Genomic DNA, 17,957 nt, shown 5'->3' with positions numbered 1-17,957 from the left:
GTCTGGAATGTAAAGGGATATAAAAATAAAGACTTAAGAGTGAACTGGTCTATTTATAGTATGTTGGCCGCTGTAGTGGTCCACTGGAACAGAAAAATCAAAACACTGACAGGCTAGTATCTTAGGAACAACCAAAATATTACAAAATAGCCAGCAAATCTGAGGGAGTCTTCTTCAGACTGGATGTCAAACAAAAATATCAAATAAGGAAGGATGTATGTTTGTGGCGGCACAGAAGGAAAGTCTCAATCTGGACCAAGATGTAATTTCAGAAGTGTAGAAAACATAATTTCAGAATAAAAATGGAAATGTTTCTTTCATAAGACCATAACCATGGGACGGGATGGCGGCATGTGTGTGTGAGGGAGGCTGTATTACAAGTTTATACTAGGCCCCCCATGCAGCTAACTGGGCGACCTTGGACCAGTCATTCCCTTTCAGCCAAGACTGCCTCACAACAGCATTACTGTGAATATAAAATGGAAGAGAGGGCCTGGTCTGCCATCCTGAGCACTTTGGAGGAAGGGCAGGACACAAATCTGATAGGCTGCATCAGTTCAGATAATTATGTGACGATTTAATTATACTTTCAGTCTGTCTTTTATGTTTGATTAAGAAAAACACCTTCTGTGCCGGGGCATTCTAGACATTTGTGCCTAAAACTTAGTTGTAAGCTATGTTACTCCTGTAAAATAAGCCTTGAAGGAAAAGGGATAGGTGGCCCAGAAAAGGCTATTGGCAATAAAGAACGTAATTACTTACTTACTAATTAGTATTTTCTAATCGCTTAGTATGTAATAGAATTTAGTAATCTGACATTCCCAGGCATGTTGATGTGGCTTCCTATCCAATTTGTTTGTGTGTGAGAGACAGTCTGCAGATAGCTACTCTGTGTAAAAAGTTGAACTGGTTTAAATTTGTTTTAATTTACAGGTGGATGTGCTGGAATAAAAAACAAACAAACAATTTTTAAAGGGCCAACCTTGCCACTTGGCTGTGGCTGATCATGGGTTGGATTCAGCCAGGTTTTCCTCTCAATCTTGCTCAATCCCTTTTCTCACTATAGTCTTTGCCCTACATGGTTTTTGTCCATGCAAGTTTCACGATCTCCAGCATAGCCTTTTGGGTGGTCAAAATAGACCCCTCCCTTTTCATCAGAGGAAAAGCTGGGGGGATCCAACCCCACATAGAGGCTTTCTAGGCCTGCACCCCAGTTCTGGAACAACTGCTGAGGTTGGCATGGAGAAACCAAACAACCAGCACCATCTACATATTAAATTATTTAAGTTGTTAGATCTTCTGTGGAGGAAGTTGCTACTATACTAATGCCTGAGGACATCATTTGAGTCATCTTTCGGAAAATAAGAACTAGCTTAATGGCAACAACTGCTATTAGTGTATAGTTTGAGTAATGATACACATTCGGCTTTGTGGAATTAAAGTCACTACCAAGAGACTAATTTAGAAATTTAGATTGATCTAAAAATGCCTTAAAGGCAAAAGTATTTACTTCCTGGGTTCAAACTGTCTCAAGAGCTTAAGTAACAGAAAAAGTAATTTGTAGACCACATTAATAATTAATAGTTTTTCAGTTAATGTATTTGTTGGATTTTTTAAAAAAAAATTACTTCATTATAATTGGGATACACTACCACTTCATGCTATTTTGTCTGTATCTCATAGTTATGCTCCAACAGGACATTACTTAAATGTTGAGATGTACAATACTATCATCTGATACATGGAACTGGATAAGACAGTCTCCCCTTTTCTCAGCCCCCTTTGCACTTACAGCATCAGCCAACCAATTACCCATTTTAAATTGTTGTCAATCAATTAGTAGAACTTTTTAACTATGGAACCCCTTTTTTCATGAGGCCAGAACATGGATGCTCTTTTCCTTCTTTTTGTACATGGGGAAAAACCTGAATGTTCTGTCAAGCATTTTGACCTGAGTGCAGATAGTGCTCTGTTGTTTTTGTTGCTGTTGGATTTTTTAGTGTAAAGTTTTTGGTTTTTTTTAAGATCTCATTTTAAGATGCTGGGGTTGGATTCTACAGACTGATGCTGGCGATGGCTGATGCTGTAAGTGTAAAGAGGGCCAGAAGAGTGCAATGTGCTCATGAAGACAGGTCTATGCCTTTCCCAGCATCCACTTGTGTAATATTGTGTGTCAGGAGACACTTGTAGACAAAAATGACATGAAGCGCTGCAGTGGAAGGGAGGATGAACTCAGAAAAAAATTCCACACATTCCTCCAGAGGAGGAAATTAGCAGAAAAAGCATTGATGGGAAGAAAGGTGATTTCACAGCACTCCCTGTGGCATCTTGTTTATAAGATTTCCTTAACCACCCAGCATCCTCCTTTCATCCTCTTTTTATGTGAACCATCTTTATGGAAAGATGGAACACTGTATATAAATAAATTGTTGTAAAATGCACACTGCTGTTTTGAATGAAAATTCTGTAAAACCCCACTGTTGATACCTGCCTGGACTTAGTTGCCCAAGGGCAGTGAATTGAGCAGCTAAGGCATTTTGCCTTTCTGCTAAGGCATTTAGCAGAAAGATGAAGACAAGACTATCAGTTACACAATCAATTACACAACAACTTTCAATTACACAACAATCTTAAGGAAAAGACACAGGTTGACATCAGATAACATCACAATTGGTTCTAATGGAGATTTCTTACTCACATCTTCTCAGTCAGCAACTGTACAATTATAAAAAGAAGGAGATGTAGGACATGAGTAATCACCAACTATAACAAAAATGTGTTCAGGCAATTCTGAAGCAAGTGATTATTTATCTACTGAAATACCTTTCATTTACTTGTTGTACCTGCAAGACCTGAATATATTTTCTCTTCTTTTAAAAAGTCCATCAGAGTTTCACCTGCAATCACTCCATAAAGGTGAATGCCTATTTCTCATATGCCCCACACAATCAAGCAACTTTCTCGCATGTCATCTATAAATAACTTTTTATGCAGACATACTCCCTGGCGTTCAATGATGCAAGCCTAACACATCACTCTCAAAAACTTCTTCCTTATCACAACTGTTGTTCCTGCAAACATTAGCATCCAAGTGTGCTCACATTACGCCAAGGGTTGCCCTGAAGTCAACAAGGGTAAGATGCCCTTCAACTTGCAATTCTCTAAATAAATAACTAGGTTACGTTCTTTCTAATTTGGAGGAGCTGTAAATCACCACCTTCAAACTGCATGCATCTTCTCATATGGAAGGCCAAGTTAAAGCACAGAAATGTGCTTGTTAAACCTAAGATGGCCTTGAAGCAAACAGGAAATCTGCCCTTACAGCTTGTAATTTTTTCAATACACTGTATTTCAGAAAATGCTATTTTTGGATATCGGAAACAACAATACAGAAATGAAACATATAAGTTATCATCTTCTTTGCTAACCCATGAGTATCCTGCTGGCAACTGCTGAAGAAAAAGAGCACAAATGGTTTGAAAAAATGCTGCAGAGTATTTTATTTGTTATTTGGAAAATTTCTATGCTGTTTCTCCAGGGAACCTGCCTGAGTCAACTTACAACGTAAAACATAATACAAACATAAACATAGAAGTTATTAAGTAAAACTGCATTAAAAATGCAGTCTTAAACATTTCTCAAGCGAATTATAAAACGTTTTAAAAAATCAACCCCCAAATTAAAAGCCTAGGTTTTGGTCTGGCACCTAAACAAGAATAAAGTAGGTGCCAGGTAAGTCTGAAGGGGGAAGGGCATACCACAGGTAAGATGCCACCACTGAAAAAGCCCTGTCTCCAGCTGCTACTTGCCTTACCTCTGAATGTAGAGAGCAGGGCTTGTGAGGAGAACCTTAGCTAGTAGAGTGAACAGTATGGGAGAAGGCAATCCATGAAGTACTGGTCCCTGGTCCCAAATCATTTAAGGCCTTAAAGGTAAGAACCAGCACTCTGAATTGTGTCCATAAACAGATATCGATTTCCAACACAGAGGTGATATGATGCCCGTATTTCATCTCTGTCTGCCACATTTTGGACCCACTGGAACTTTTGTACCATTTTCAAAGGCAGCCCCACACAGAGTGCATTACCATAATATAACCTGGATGGATCACTGTGGTGAGATCACACTGTCTGAGGAATGGCTGTAGCTGGTGTATCAGCTGAAGCTTGTAAAAGGTGTTACATGTCATAGAGGAGACCTGAGTCTCCAGGTACAGGCCTGGATCCAACAGCACTCCCAAGCTATGGATCCTGCTCCTTCAGGGGAAGAGAAATGCCATCCATGACAGGCTGACTCTGCAATCCTTGAGCATATTATGTACTGGCCAACAGCACTTTAGTCTTGGCTATACGGAGCTTCAGTTTATTGGCCCTCAACCATCCTAGGCATCTGTTCAGGAATTCCATAGACCCACTTGACTCAGCTGTTAAGGAGAAACAGAGCTGGGTATCATCCGCATATTGGTGGCACCTCATTCCAAATCCCCTGATCTCTCCCAGTAGTTTCACGTAGAGGTTAAGTAACAACATTTGATATACAGCCCTTCAGGACAACTGAATGCCCACTCAGAGCGGTTTACAAAGTATATTATTATTATCCCTACAACAATCACCTTATGAGGTGGGTGGGGCTGAGAGAGCTCTGGAAAAGCTGTGACTGACCCAAGGTCACCCAAATGGCTTCAAGCGGAGGAGTGATGAATCAATCCTGGTTCTCCAGATTAACAGTCCTGCTGCTCTTAACCATTACACCAAACTGGCTCTCCCAGAGGCACCACAGCACAAATGCTACAGGGCCAAACAGCAGTCCCCAGTGCCACTTTCTGGTATCAGTTGGTCAGTTAAGAGCAGAACGACTGTAGTAGGGTATCGCCTTCTCCCAATGCAGTCAGCCTGTCCAGAAGGATGCTATGATTGATGGTACTAAAAGCTGTTGAGAGGTCCAAGAGAAAACTATAGGGCCACACTCCATCATTCTCCCAATGAAGATCATCAGTCAGGGCAACCAGGGCCACTTCTGTCCAAAAATCGAGCCTGACTCCAGATATTCTATATACTAGAACCCCCTGGAGTAAAAACATTGTAAAAAACTTAATTCAGAGGAAAAGAATTTTACTCTTAACCTAAGAAATGCAGTGTTTTAATACTTTAGTAGTTGAGCTTGAACAACTCTACATTCTTCTGTATATATGCCGAACACACCCAAAGTTACAGATACTTGGTCCACACTCACTGAAGAATGTATAGATAATGTCAACATGTGTGTGAAGTAAGATATTAATGATACTGAATTTCATCCTTAATGAAACAGAAATACATTTTTGATAATCCGATGTTGTCAACTGTGAGAAGTAACCTAATTATACACTTTGAAATCAATTACTTCACACAGAATTTTTTTAAGTCATTAGCATAATTTTCAATTACAGTGGATTGCTATGAAGGATACAAAAATGTAGCTTTGGAATAATTTTTTAAAAAAAACACAATTCATTAAGTAATGTTATCAGATGCTGCAAAAACTGAACTATTCATTACGTGTTAAGGCATTATTAAAATGTTTAAAAGCACATTGCAACAAAAAATTAGGTCATAAAATAGGATATTTAACATGTGCTGCAGGTTTCTAATAAAACAGATTTTCCATTTTCCTATCTATTTATATCTCATCTTTCTTTTACAAAAGAAAGTCCAAGACAGCTAACAAAGAAATTTTAAATATCTACTGGTGAAGGGGATGTTCTCCCCTCCCTCTGCTGAAGAGTGCCCAGCTGCTGATGGAGGGATGTAGCAGGTGGCCAGGCAAGCTGATGAAAAGTGTCTCTCTTTCTCTTCTCTTCTGCAACAGTGCAGAATTGCTGGCTCAGCAATAACCATATATATTTACACAAATGTGGAAAAGACTAATTTTAACTTTGGTTGGTGGCTGCTGGCGATAGTGCTTGATGGGGGAGAGGTCAGATGATTGTATTATTATAGAGATATAAAGAAATAAAAGCCAAACTTAAATATTACAAAGCCTGCAGATTATAAATAGTTAAATAAATATGGGGAACCCTGCCAAAATTAGCAGCCCTGACTCTCCTCCAATTCTCTCCCCTGTAACACCTACCATCATACAATATGCAAAGTACTATCAGGTTGTGTGCTATGCCTGCTCTTGCTCTTCTTCATTGATTGCTACCTGTGAGGAACAGCAAAGAAACACCAAAGAAACACTGCTTCCCACCTTTTTTATCAGATGGGAGGGGGGAGAAGGGTGGGGTAGTGAGTCCGAGGCAGAAAGGGGAAGGGGGAGTAGAGTGGCCAATTCTTGCAGCAGTTCACCTTCTCTGGCCAAAGGGATTCTCAAGACGGAGAGTGCCTTTTTAAAACTGCTGCAAGGAGTTAGATTAGGAGGCTTGCCTCAGTCAGTCTTCATTTGCTCTGGCCTGAAGACTGAGAGACACTGCCTGCTTGCTGCTGCTGCTGGCTGTTGGCTTTCTCTCCTGGCCTGCTTTGGACTGCAACTGGATCCTGCTGTGCAGTGATAAGAGTGGATTCCTGGCTGCTGCATGGTTTGGGAACTGTAGACTCACTGGGTATTTTCTCTTTGGGGGAAGGGGGTTGGCCTGGTGTCTGGGGGGGGGTAGGGGTGGGGGGAGAGAAAGGGTTTTTTTAAGTTTTCATTTTAAAAACTGCTTTTTTGCTGTGCTTTGGCTGGGCTTTTGTGGGAGGGTTGATTTATGGCTTTTTGAAGTTGGTTATATTTACTGTTCATTTACTGCTTGTTCTTCTAGGAGGGCTGTTTTCCCTTGTTAGGTTTTCTTTACAGAAGTTTGATTGGTGCTTTTTGCTGGGTTCTGTTTTCTGTTGGTATAGAACTTTGGTTTGGTCAGGTATTCAATTGTTGTTCTGGGGTGCTTAGTTCAGTTTGTTAGCTTCACCTAGTGGTGTCAGTGTGCACTTTTTGATTATCCTGAGAGAGTTATAAAGTGTGAACTTTGAAAAAGTGTTTTTAAGATAGGCTAGTTGTAGGTTTTCCCCCACAAGGAATAATGGAGATGGGAGGTAGCTGGGGGCACCTTCTTTGGGGGAGGGCATAAAATAGTCCCCCCTTGGTTTAATCTTTATGAAACTTGGAGGTCGTTAGGACAGTTAGGAGTAGTTCCCCTGCAAATTTGGTCAAAAAACAAACCCACCAGCCACTGGAAAGTTCCAAATTGAATCTCCCATAGGAAAAAATGGTCGAATTTTACCGAATGTGTATTACCGAACCAAACTGGAGAATGAATTTGGTATTCCCCGAATTCTGACTTCCCCCCAATTTGATATTACCGAATCAAATCAAATGCATTTTTTTCCTGTGCACACCCCTAGTCACTTCATATATTTTGAAACAGTGGAAGTTATTGGGAGACAGAAGAGGAAGATATGCTAGACATGCCATTCATCCAGAGTCTAGTTTTCAGCCTAAGTTGTTTGATTCCTTGGATTCGTTTCACTAAAGATGACGTTTTCCTGTACTGGAAGCGCCTCTTTCGTAAGGGGAAGGGCTCCTTGCACTGGAGGAACAACCTGCCATTAGCAGAATGGATCCATAAGACTCAGCCCTCCATTTCAACGGTAAAGAGGCTGCCTCATCATGTGATTACATATGTCACCTAGTGATCCAAGCAGCTACAATGTAGCTACTGGTCATTGAAATTCACTCAATTATTCAACAGAATGTTTTCTGTGCCCATGGATTGCAAAATGTATCTATCAAAATTTTGTAAAACAAACATGAAAGCACACTTATTACATTATATCTGTATGAAGATACACTGTGAACAGTCCATGAATTGTAACAGAAAACAGAAGGTATCTTCATCCACATGTATGCTTGTCATCCTAACTGAAGATCACTAATGAAAATCCCAGGAACCCAGGAAACTTTCAAAAAAGGAAAGGAACATCCTAGCTATAACTAGCCCTGGAAACACCACATACATGGGGAGAAGACTGTGTTTAACTTTACAGGAAAAGAAAAGCAGCTCCTTATCATTTTTGCTCTTATGATTTGTGATCATTCTCCACTTGGTCAATAGGAGGCATTCTTTACCAAAGTTTAACATACCATGGTATAAGTTTAACAAAAGCAATAGACTTCAGTGTTCAAATCATTTTGTCCCACAGTTCCCTTGAATAGCTATGCCAGCTGGAACACATTGTCAACCAACATTCCAAGTCTGTTTGCACCACTGCTTCTATTAAAATAATCGTGCCAAACAACTGGGTATCACAGCAACACACAGAGTGATGACACTATTTTTGAAAAATGGATACCTAAAAGCAATTACATACATTAAAAATGTTTTCTTTTGTGGAGTTTGGGCACGTGATGCATGTGAACAGTTTTATCTGTGAATGGCTTAGCAAATATCTTCCTAGGAGGCCTCTGTATTTTCCAAATCTTGACATCACGGTCTGATGCAAGGGAAACATACTCTTCCTCTGTTTATTCCATCCTATCAATTCTATCCTACATATCCAACTATATTCTCAGAGTTTTTGTCTCAAGTGCTTCCACTTTGCTTGTTTTCCATCAAATTGAGAATCCAGTAATAGCTACTTCTTTAATATTTATACTCTTTGTAAGGCTTGAAATTAAAGCATTTCTCATTCTAAATCTCTCTAAACAGATCAAGGACAAGATTTATTTCCATCCTATGACTCATCCTTTTCCGTAAAAACAAATCAGAAACCTCTCTAGATTTCATTTACACTTTTAATCACTATATCTTGTTTAATTATAATATTGACATCTGTGACTCAGTGGGTGATTACAGAATCTAGAATTGTATGTACTTCAGTGAAGCGTGGCAGTCTTTAAATACAGACTCCTAAAATAGTTCATCATATTTGTTATCAATTACTGCACTGAAGAAATCTATAAGCAATAACGTTTTAAGATGTTAAGCCATGAGGACATAGGCAAATATAAGCTGAAGTTCAGGGCATTCAGAAAGCGCTTTCAGGATCATTACCTATTCCACAGAGCAGGCCAAGCAGACAAACCAGCAGGGTCTCACTCAGTGCATGGATAAGAACAATATTAGGAGATGGTAAACTGCTTTTGAAACAGACAGTTCATTCAGAAGCAGACAGGGGAGATAAGGGATCAATGGAAAAATACATCTCAAAATACATCTATGCATCTAAATTCTACCGTATAGTCAATTTCAAATTGTAAGTTCTATTATTTCCCAATATTTATTTTAGTACCTTTTTCTTTAATATGGTTATGTATTTATTGCTCTTTTGGGTTGTTGTTTTTTCAGACTCTAAAAACTCATCCATTGCCATTATAAAGTTTTCTAACCTAATTGCTGGAGCAGAATGTTTCATGAATGATGCCTGTGGCAGGAATGAGTTAACTGAACTAAGCAATAAAATGTTATTCCTCTGTTGGTAAAATTGCAACTCTTTAAATTTAAGAGCTGGCTCAAAACTTACCATCTTTTTCCTTTTATCCTGTTCTGTGGGGGGCTCTTCTTCTTCTGTTACTTTGGGCTCTTCAGAAACGGACATCAACATGCAACTAAGAACACAAATATAAATATTTTCAATTTCAGTTTTTAACTAGGAGTATGGCCTAACAAAGCAAAATATTGTGAACATATGTTTGTTATATGTCAATACATGTAATTTAACAGAACTGTGCTTGCAGCACAGCATCACAAATGTAATTATATATTAACATTGCATTTGGGGTGAGGTTTGTTTTTTGATTTTTTAGTGTTTCACATAGTGCAACAATTTCAATTGGGGTTCAAACAGGAGCAGCAAATTTTGATGGTAAACGAAGTAAAGTAGGAATTAGAGATGGGCATGAACCAGAAAAAAAACCCAAACCGGGTGGTTCATGGTTCGTCACATTTCACAAACCACGAAATTTCACGAACCTGCCCCAGTTCACGAACCGGTTCGTTTTGGTTCGTGAAAATGTCACTTCCGGGCCAGCAGAAGGCCACTTCTGGATTAGCAGAAGGTCTGCAGGAAGTCCATCCCCTGTTGCCTAGGAAACGGATTGATCGGAGCCAGGCTGCCTGGAGTGACAAAAACCAAACAAACCAGCCTAAAGTTCATGGCGGTTCGTCAGAAATGGGCTCTGACGAACCACTGGTTTGCAAACCACGAACTGGCTTGGTTCATCATGAATTTTGGTTTGTATTTCGGTTTGTGCCCATATCTAGTAGGAATCTGCAGGAGGGGCAAAGGGAGGAAGAATTCCTTCTTGTCCTGCTCTCTTCTTATTCCTAATTTTATCTTCATCCTAAATTCCTTTGTAACATGACTGATACGTCACATACTCCAAGCTAACTAATTCAGCAGACTATAGCAGAAGTCAATGAGTATGCTGCTACAATTTTCACTGCCCACTGTTATGACTTTCTGTCTCTCAAGTTGTAATCTTATGATAAATTAATGAACCATCTATGCAAGCCGTATATGCTTTAAAATGTATCACTATGAATAGTGAACTTCACAATTTAATTGCTCATAGAGTTAAGTACTTGCGTTTTGTTCATTCTGAATGTACTAGCCATCTACCATTGGGTGACTTCAAATTCCAGTATTATGAAAGATGTAGAAAAAGTTATTTCTAACCACTTTCCCCGCCTAATGAATAATTTCATAAACCTCTATCATGTCCCCTCCCCTCAGTTAACTTTTTTCTAAACTTTGATACCCAACTCTCAGAGTTTAAAGACTGGCCTTTCCTCATAGGAAAGATGCTCCAATCACTTAATAATCTTGACTGCTTTCATTTGTACTTTTTCCAGCCCTGCAATATCTTTGAGATTTATACACAGCATTCCATGAATCTACACCATACAAGGGCATTACAAATATTACAATTTTGTTTTCAATTCATTTAACACCAAGCACTCCATCTCCTTGCATCTTGGCTCAGAAGCTTCTAGCTTTAACATATAGACGCTTGGACCTCATTTCCCTAGCCAATGGGCCTCACTTTCCTCATCCCATTGTTTTTCTCACAAGGCCTTCTCTTTTACTGCCCTCTTTACCCCAAGCATTTACTACAATATCCCTTAGGGTTCAGGCTTTCAAAACCTAGGATTTAGTTAAAAAGCTGCTCTGCAACTTCTCTTATGTTTAGCACCAGCAGCCTGTTCAATTTCATTTCAAGTGAGCTCTGTTTCTTTTGGCTTGGCCCAGAAAGTCCCCCAGTACCTAACAAATCTATACCCTTCCTCCCACCACCACTTTCTCATCTGCACATTGAGTCCCCTAATCTCTCGATTTTAGAGTCCACTGTATAAGTGATGACGAGAAATCTCCCAAAAAGCAGGGTTGTAAAAAATATTCCATTTATTTCTGGCAGCAGGAGAAAGAGGCTGTCATTTCACAGACCCCGCTCTGGAACCGGCACAGGGTCTGTGAAACTGACAGCCTCTTTTCCTGCTGCCCAGGCTGTCAGTTTCACAGACTCTGCACTGTTCGAGCATGGGGGCTGTGAAACTGACAGCCCAGGCAGCAGGAAAAGAGGCTGTCAGTTTCACAGACCCCACACCAGTTTCAGCCCATCGGCTGAACCCAGTGTGGGGTCTGCGAAACTTACAGCCCCTTTCTCCTGCACAGAGGCTGTCAGTTTCACAAACCCTGCGCTGGGTTCAGCTGATGGGCTGAAACTGGCGTGTCTCACAGAACGCGTGTTTTGGTGCAAATGAACCAGCCATTCTGTACAAAATTTTGTTCCGGGTTTGTTTTGTGCCCATCTCTACTGTTGAAATATGCTAAGAAAGGCCGATGAGAAAAAGTTCAATTTGAAATATTTAAGTACATATTTTACCTAGACAAGTTATCTTCTCTGTGTTCTGTGCATGTGTGTGCATATACACATAGAAAATAACCTTGTGTCGTGGAAAAAGAAATCCTAAGGCTGCTTTTTAGAACCATAGTATTTGTGTGTAGCATCAGAAATAAATGGAAATCTCTACCTTTCACATGGTAATTTATAACACACCTAAGGGAAAATAACTAATTAGGCCAACTCTGGCAACCTGTATGCACATTAAATCCACCCTGTATTTCCCTTTTAATGTATTTATTTGTCTATGATATGTTTTAATCCACTTTTCTCCAAAGGTGGATTAACCCCCGCATTGGAACCGGCGCAGGGTCTGTGAAATGACAGGCTCTTTCTCCTCCTGCTAGAGCGGCAGAAAAAAGGGGCTGTTAGTTTCACAGACCCAGTGCTGGTTCCAGCGCAGGGGTCAGTGAAATGACAGCCTCTTGGACCACGAACCATGAACCAGGAAAAGGTCGGAAGTTCGTGGTTCGTGGAATGCTACGAACCACGAATCATGTGGTTCTTTTTTTTTTTTGGTTCGTGCCTATGTCTATTCAACAGGAATAATTTCATTTGATCCAGATGACAGCTATGATAACACTGAGGAAATTTTACAAACAATGAGTGAAACTATTGCATGGTTTTACTTCTTTTATATATGTGCATGCTCATATAAATAAGGACATCTGTTTGGGGTAGAGGACTGTTTATATCAGTCCTCTACCCCAAACATTATACCTGAATGTATAATGCCTTACTTCCCTCTATGAGCCAAACTCCTCTAGGGCTTTAAACTGCCACAAGTTATTCATATTTGACTGTATCACTTATATAAGTATCACTTATATCTTTACCATGGAATTGGTATTTATAAAGATAGTAGTGCTGACCAAATAGCTTTGGCAGTAAAACACATGCCATAACCAGAGCAATTTAGTCTTTCACTTACTCTTTGAATGTCTTTGTTTCCGTATCTTCAGTCATGACATCATGCAGTCCTTCCACCGAAACGTTTATGATACCACAAAATTTATCTTGAATGATACTGAAAAAGAGCAGGAGAATAATTTTGCTCAACTAGCTAAACTGAAAGCTTGCTGAGCAGTTTCAGGAGAGTTCTTAACACTTAACTGAGCACATTGACAGGCTGTCTTCCTAAAAGCAGAGAATTACCTCAACCAGTAAACTTCAACTTAACCCCAGGTAGCATCATGGGACTCAATGAGCTAAAAGCACATGACAGGAAGTCACATGACACCACAGTGGTGTGACCAGAAGATGAGGAACCCGAGTTCTCAAATGTGTCTGTGCTAGAAAGCAATCCTTTCCACCTTGCTTTACCATCTTAGTATTCCTCTCAGCATGCCGTTAAAATGGAAGTCAGGAAGTGTGGGAATCTTGTTCTCTACAGACGTGCCATAGCAGTAGGTCCTTCCAGAATGCCACAAAACAACAAAAACAAAACTGGTAGCTCTATAGGGGGTAATGACTTAGCAGTGGGGTTCTGAAAACCACCTGGAATTCCCAACCTATGGGCTGAAGTCCACTTACCTAGATTAATAGTTTCTAAAAACAAACTCACATCTGTTGTTTTTCTGACAAAAAGACAAATATAAAACTAGCAAAAGGGACAAATGAGAGAACCACACAAGATGACAATACAGATACATAATCATAGTAACAGGCTGTAGGCACCTATCTGCAAACCATATTTGGTGTAGTCAACTTTGAAACCAGTAATCACATATTACAGAAAGCAGTGTAGATTTAAACTTCTTTCAGATTCATTCTGTCAGACTTGGCAGAAGGTGAACTGTACATGTGATGAATTGTACATGTGCACTCAATTAAAGGAATGAACACACCTCCCAAGGTATCAGATGAGAAATCAACCATGGGGAACTACACAGCTGCAAGATGAATCCAGGAGAAGGTATACACACTGTTGGGTAGCAGCTGGAAAACATTAAAATCTCACATACACCAGGTCTTATTCTTTTATGAAAAACAGCACTTAACTGGGAAAATTTCAGCATATAATATTTGTTAATCATGCCAAAAAATTATTGGTAGAGTAGACATGTTTTGTGCTGTGGTGGACAGGACTGGCTCTAGCTCCACCTCTCCTGGGAGGCAGCCAATAGGAGTGGGTGGAATGCTGAGTCAATGAGAGTTTGGGAGCCCACTGGAGGGAAAAGTAGGCTTTTGAGAGACTGAAATAGGAGAAGGGTTTGAGATACTGCTAAGAGAGGCAGCAGAAAGATAGCTGGCTGTTAATCTATTCTTTTACTTTGAAACCTTTTTCTGTACGTTTGGTAGTTTAAAATGTGTTTATTCTTATGTTCTTTCTTATAAATAAATTTTGTTTTGTTTTTGTTATCCGACATGTACACAAACACTCTGGTCATGTTAAATGGACGTGGTCTAAATGGTGGCAGCATATACTGAGGAAAAGTAACCTCAGAGTTCCCTTTCCCCCTGGGCTGTAGCTGGGGAGGGGAGGCAAATATAGGGAAGCGACTGCCTGTCCGACAGAGCCTCTGGAAGAAGAGAGAGGGGACTCTGAGTGGATTTGGATCAGGGCTCTCTGCCGTAGTGGAGACTAGACAGGTGGCGTGTGATGGTGGACTCCCAGCCTTTAATTGCCTGGGTGACAAAGGGGTGAGAAAGGCTTGTGTGTGTTTGAGTGTGTGTGTTTCTGTGTGGTGGGAGATCTACCCACCTACCCACCCCTCCCGCCATACATGTTTATTTAAAAAAATGTTAATCTAAGGAAGGGTCCTACACTATGGAGGCTTTGTGCTCTACTGTGGGTTAGTGCCTGTGTCAAGACTGAAGAAAAGCTACATGTGAGGGACAAACCCACAGGTTATATGATCATTTGAATTTACCATAAATTTGGAGGCTAATAATGGCTCTTAGACCAAATGGTTACTTGTTATGGCGAGTTGTGGCTCTCCACAACTGTAAAAGAAGGAAAATATACTACCCTGCAGAAACATTTGAAATTGTCTGATAAAGAAGCAATAATACTGTCTTATACAAATTATTTTATATACAATAAAAATATGTTGCATTGCATTTCATAGGATTTCCCTTCAGAATTCAGGACTGCTCCTTCTAGAAACAGTAAAATTTCTTTTGTTAATGTTTGGGAGATGAATTTTACTCATATTCAAGGTCTGATGGATCATTATAACTGTGATTGTAATGAGTGTCACTCATCCCTTCTGCTCGGCAGGCTCATTAACTGGCCTGATGGTTTATTGATATGTAGAGGACTTTGTCTTATAGCAGACAGATTTGATGTGCTTCCTCTATCCAATTCTATGATTTAAATTATTCTTATTATGAACCAAAGAAGCTGGTAGATTGGGATAGTACCCTTTTGAACAATATGGAGATTTTCAGGCAGAAAATGTAATTATTTTGTCCTCTCTGACCTCTTTATCACAAGCTGTAAGTATGAGGCTAGTGATCAAATAGAGACAGATTTTGCAAAAGGCATGGTATTTCAATTATTTTTTTTCTTCTCCTATCTCAAAATACTGTAAGGAATGTCAGGCCTGTTACTGGCCACAGTAATCACCAACTAATCAAGCCTTTGCGACCACACTGAAATCCTGTAAGAATGACTGCTGCTTATTTAAAGAGGAAAGAGTTGCAGTTAGCGATGCAAAAGCTCTTCCTTTAATTCTGGTTTAAACAATTTAAGAAATCCTAGAAACATTTATGATACGCTTCTGAAATAATTCCAAGACAAACTTTCTGTTTATATGTTGTTGGCTTATTACAGTGGGACACTATAGGTTCAGTATTAGTAATTGTACATAACTGTGCAACTTCTGCTATTGACTTATTTGAACCTTCAACTCAATTTGTAAAGAAACACTGGTTCACATGAAGTTCAAACCCACTTCTGCACATGTGATGTATGAACATCAAGTCCTATAAGAGTGTACCCTATTGCCATGATTCTTCTACCTCAGACAGGCTGGAAAGTTCATAAGAATCAGATATGCATATATCATACATGCAGTGAGATTGTTCTGTTGTCTTACTGTGTGTGGAGTTATGTTATTGCTTGCTTCAGAACCAACCCCCTCAAAGTTTGGGGGCCATTCTATTTTTTCCCCAAGTCCTCAAGAGGATGTCAGGCTAGTTAGTGAATACTACCAACTAATAGCAGATTTGAAATTAATTTTTCTGAAACAAGTTTTTGCCAAGCTTACTGCAAAGTTTCATTCCGACTACACATCCAGGTGTTTCAGAAGGATGGGATCTTATCACCATATAGTTATAAACCAGTCAACTGCCCAGGAACCAGTTTTGAGCTTTTACTTTGGGGGGCGGGGTGAGAGATGACACCCATTTTCACTGTTGCAGGTAAACTTCTCCCATCTTACTAATGAAGCATCCCTTTAGGGGAAAAGCCCATTTTAAATGAAATAAACACAAATTTCAGTGTCAAGAAGGTTGTTTCAAACAGATAAAAGAACTGTCAAAATGGTTTGATGTTAGTGAAAAATGCATACGTTTTTACAGTAGACGGTAAACAAGTTCTCTGTGACTGTGATAAAGAATACACAGTTTGTTCACTAGAAACATACTTTCAAATATACATATGACCATTTCTTTCCAGGAATATTGAGCTGCTACAGTAAATGACAATAGGCATGTGTGATGGTTTAGGGTGGCAGCACTGGGCACTAAAATATTTTTAGCAGAAAAATCTGATATAGCCCAATGGTACTGTCCTCACAATTGTAGTAAGTATTGATTCTGGGATTAACTGAGGAGTATACACCACACTTCCTCATCACAATATCAAACACACCTTTGAAAGAGGTCAAAGCACTGTTTATTTACTGGTCTGCCAGGGCTTGATACTATTTACTTATAGCCTCCCCACTTGTAAATTGTGATGGTGTTCCTGAGATACCCTATCCCCTGCCTCAGTAAAAACCTGATTATAAGCTTCTCCACACTTAATACCAAGGAGTACAGCAGGATTTGAGTCCAGTAGCACCTTCGAGACCAAAAAGATTTTCAGGGTATGAGCTTCAAGAGGCAGAGGTCCCTTCTTCAAACACACGAAGAAGAGAGCTCTGACTCTCAAAATATTGTACCCTGAAAATCTTGTTAGTCACTAAGCTGCCACTGGACTCAAATCCTGTTGACTGACTGATTCAATTTATAATCTGTTCTTCTTACTACAGACCAACATGGCTACCCACCTAAAATTATCTTCAAGGAAGAGAACTGAAATTGAATACAAGTCAAAGGTTTATTTACAGTTGGGGAAATGGGGAAGTAAACTAGGGATATTCATGAAAAACTTTTTACCACTGGAATGTAAAATGTGTGTATATTTTTATTTATATATTTCTATCCCACCCTTTTCCCCAATGGGGACCCAGTGTGGTTTACTTAATTCTCCTTTCCTCCATTTTATTCCCACAACAATCCTGTGAAGTTAGTTAGACTAAGAGTGTATAACTGGCCCAAGGTAATCCAGCAAGCTTCTACAGTAGAGCAGGGATTCAAACCTGGTTCTTCCAGATCCTAGTCTGACATTCTAACCACTAAACTACACTGGCCTTCATATTTATCTGTATTAATCTATTCTATATCTATAGACTGGAGAGCTAGCCAGGAAAGTTAGCCAGGAATTGCCAAGTTTCCCTTAGATTTCTTAAGCTTTCAGATGACCTGTAGAGTCTTTGTAAAATGTAAACTTCAACCTACCCCAATCGCTTTTTAATCACCTAGAAAGACTACATAGGAGAGCCATAGATCAATGTGTATCACATCAGGCCACCACACAAAACAGTCCACTTTCACCTTAAGTGACCAGAAACAGAGCAAGATCCCTAGCCTGCTTAAAGACCATTGAAACCCTATCTGGCTCAAACTTCCATCTTTTCCCCTCTGCTCCTCCCCCTCCCTTCAAGTGTTCTGACATCCCTGATTGGTCATTTTCAGCTTTCTTTCCAGACAACCAGGGCAAAACACTGGAAAAAAAGGATTAACTTGGTTCTGTCCATCACAGCATGCTACTCCCTTTAGAGCGGAGACTTGCACTCTGTTGAGAAGAGCATTACAATGCTGATATTAGT

General features: G+C 39.7%; 1 protein-coding gene across 2 annotated transcripts in view; it reads right to left on the bottom strand.

The window, feature by feature from the left end:
• IPO11 (importin 11) overlaps nt 1-17,957 on the bottom strand; it is a 268,026-nt gene that overhangs the window by 10,824 nt on the left and 239,245 nt on the right. For both annotated transcript variants that reach the window (XM_054986572.1, XM_054986571.1), the window contains 2 exons: nt 12,788-12,883; nt 9,477-9,561 (listed from right to left, as the gene is read on the bottom strand). In XM_054986572.1, the coding sequence (XP_054842547.1) occupies nt 9,477-9,561; nt 12,788-12,883 (181 nt within the window). The remainder of the gene's footprint in view (nt 1-9,476; nt 9,562-12,787; nt 12,884-17,957) is intronic.

This window comes from Eublepharis macularius, chromosome 8 (genome assembly GCF_028583425.1).
Source record: "Eublepharis macularius isolate TG4126 chromosome 8, MPM_Emac_v1.0, whole genome shotgun sequence".
In the NCBI taxonomy this organism is placed as follows: Eukaryota; Metazoa; Chordata; class Lepidosauria; order Squamata; family Eublepharidae; genus Eublepharis; species Eublepharis macularius.
The sequence above is the reverse complement of the archived record's forward strand: the minus strand, read 5'-3'. Positions and strand labels throughout refer to the sequence as shown.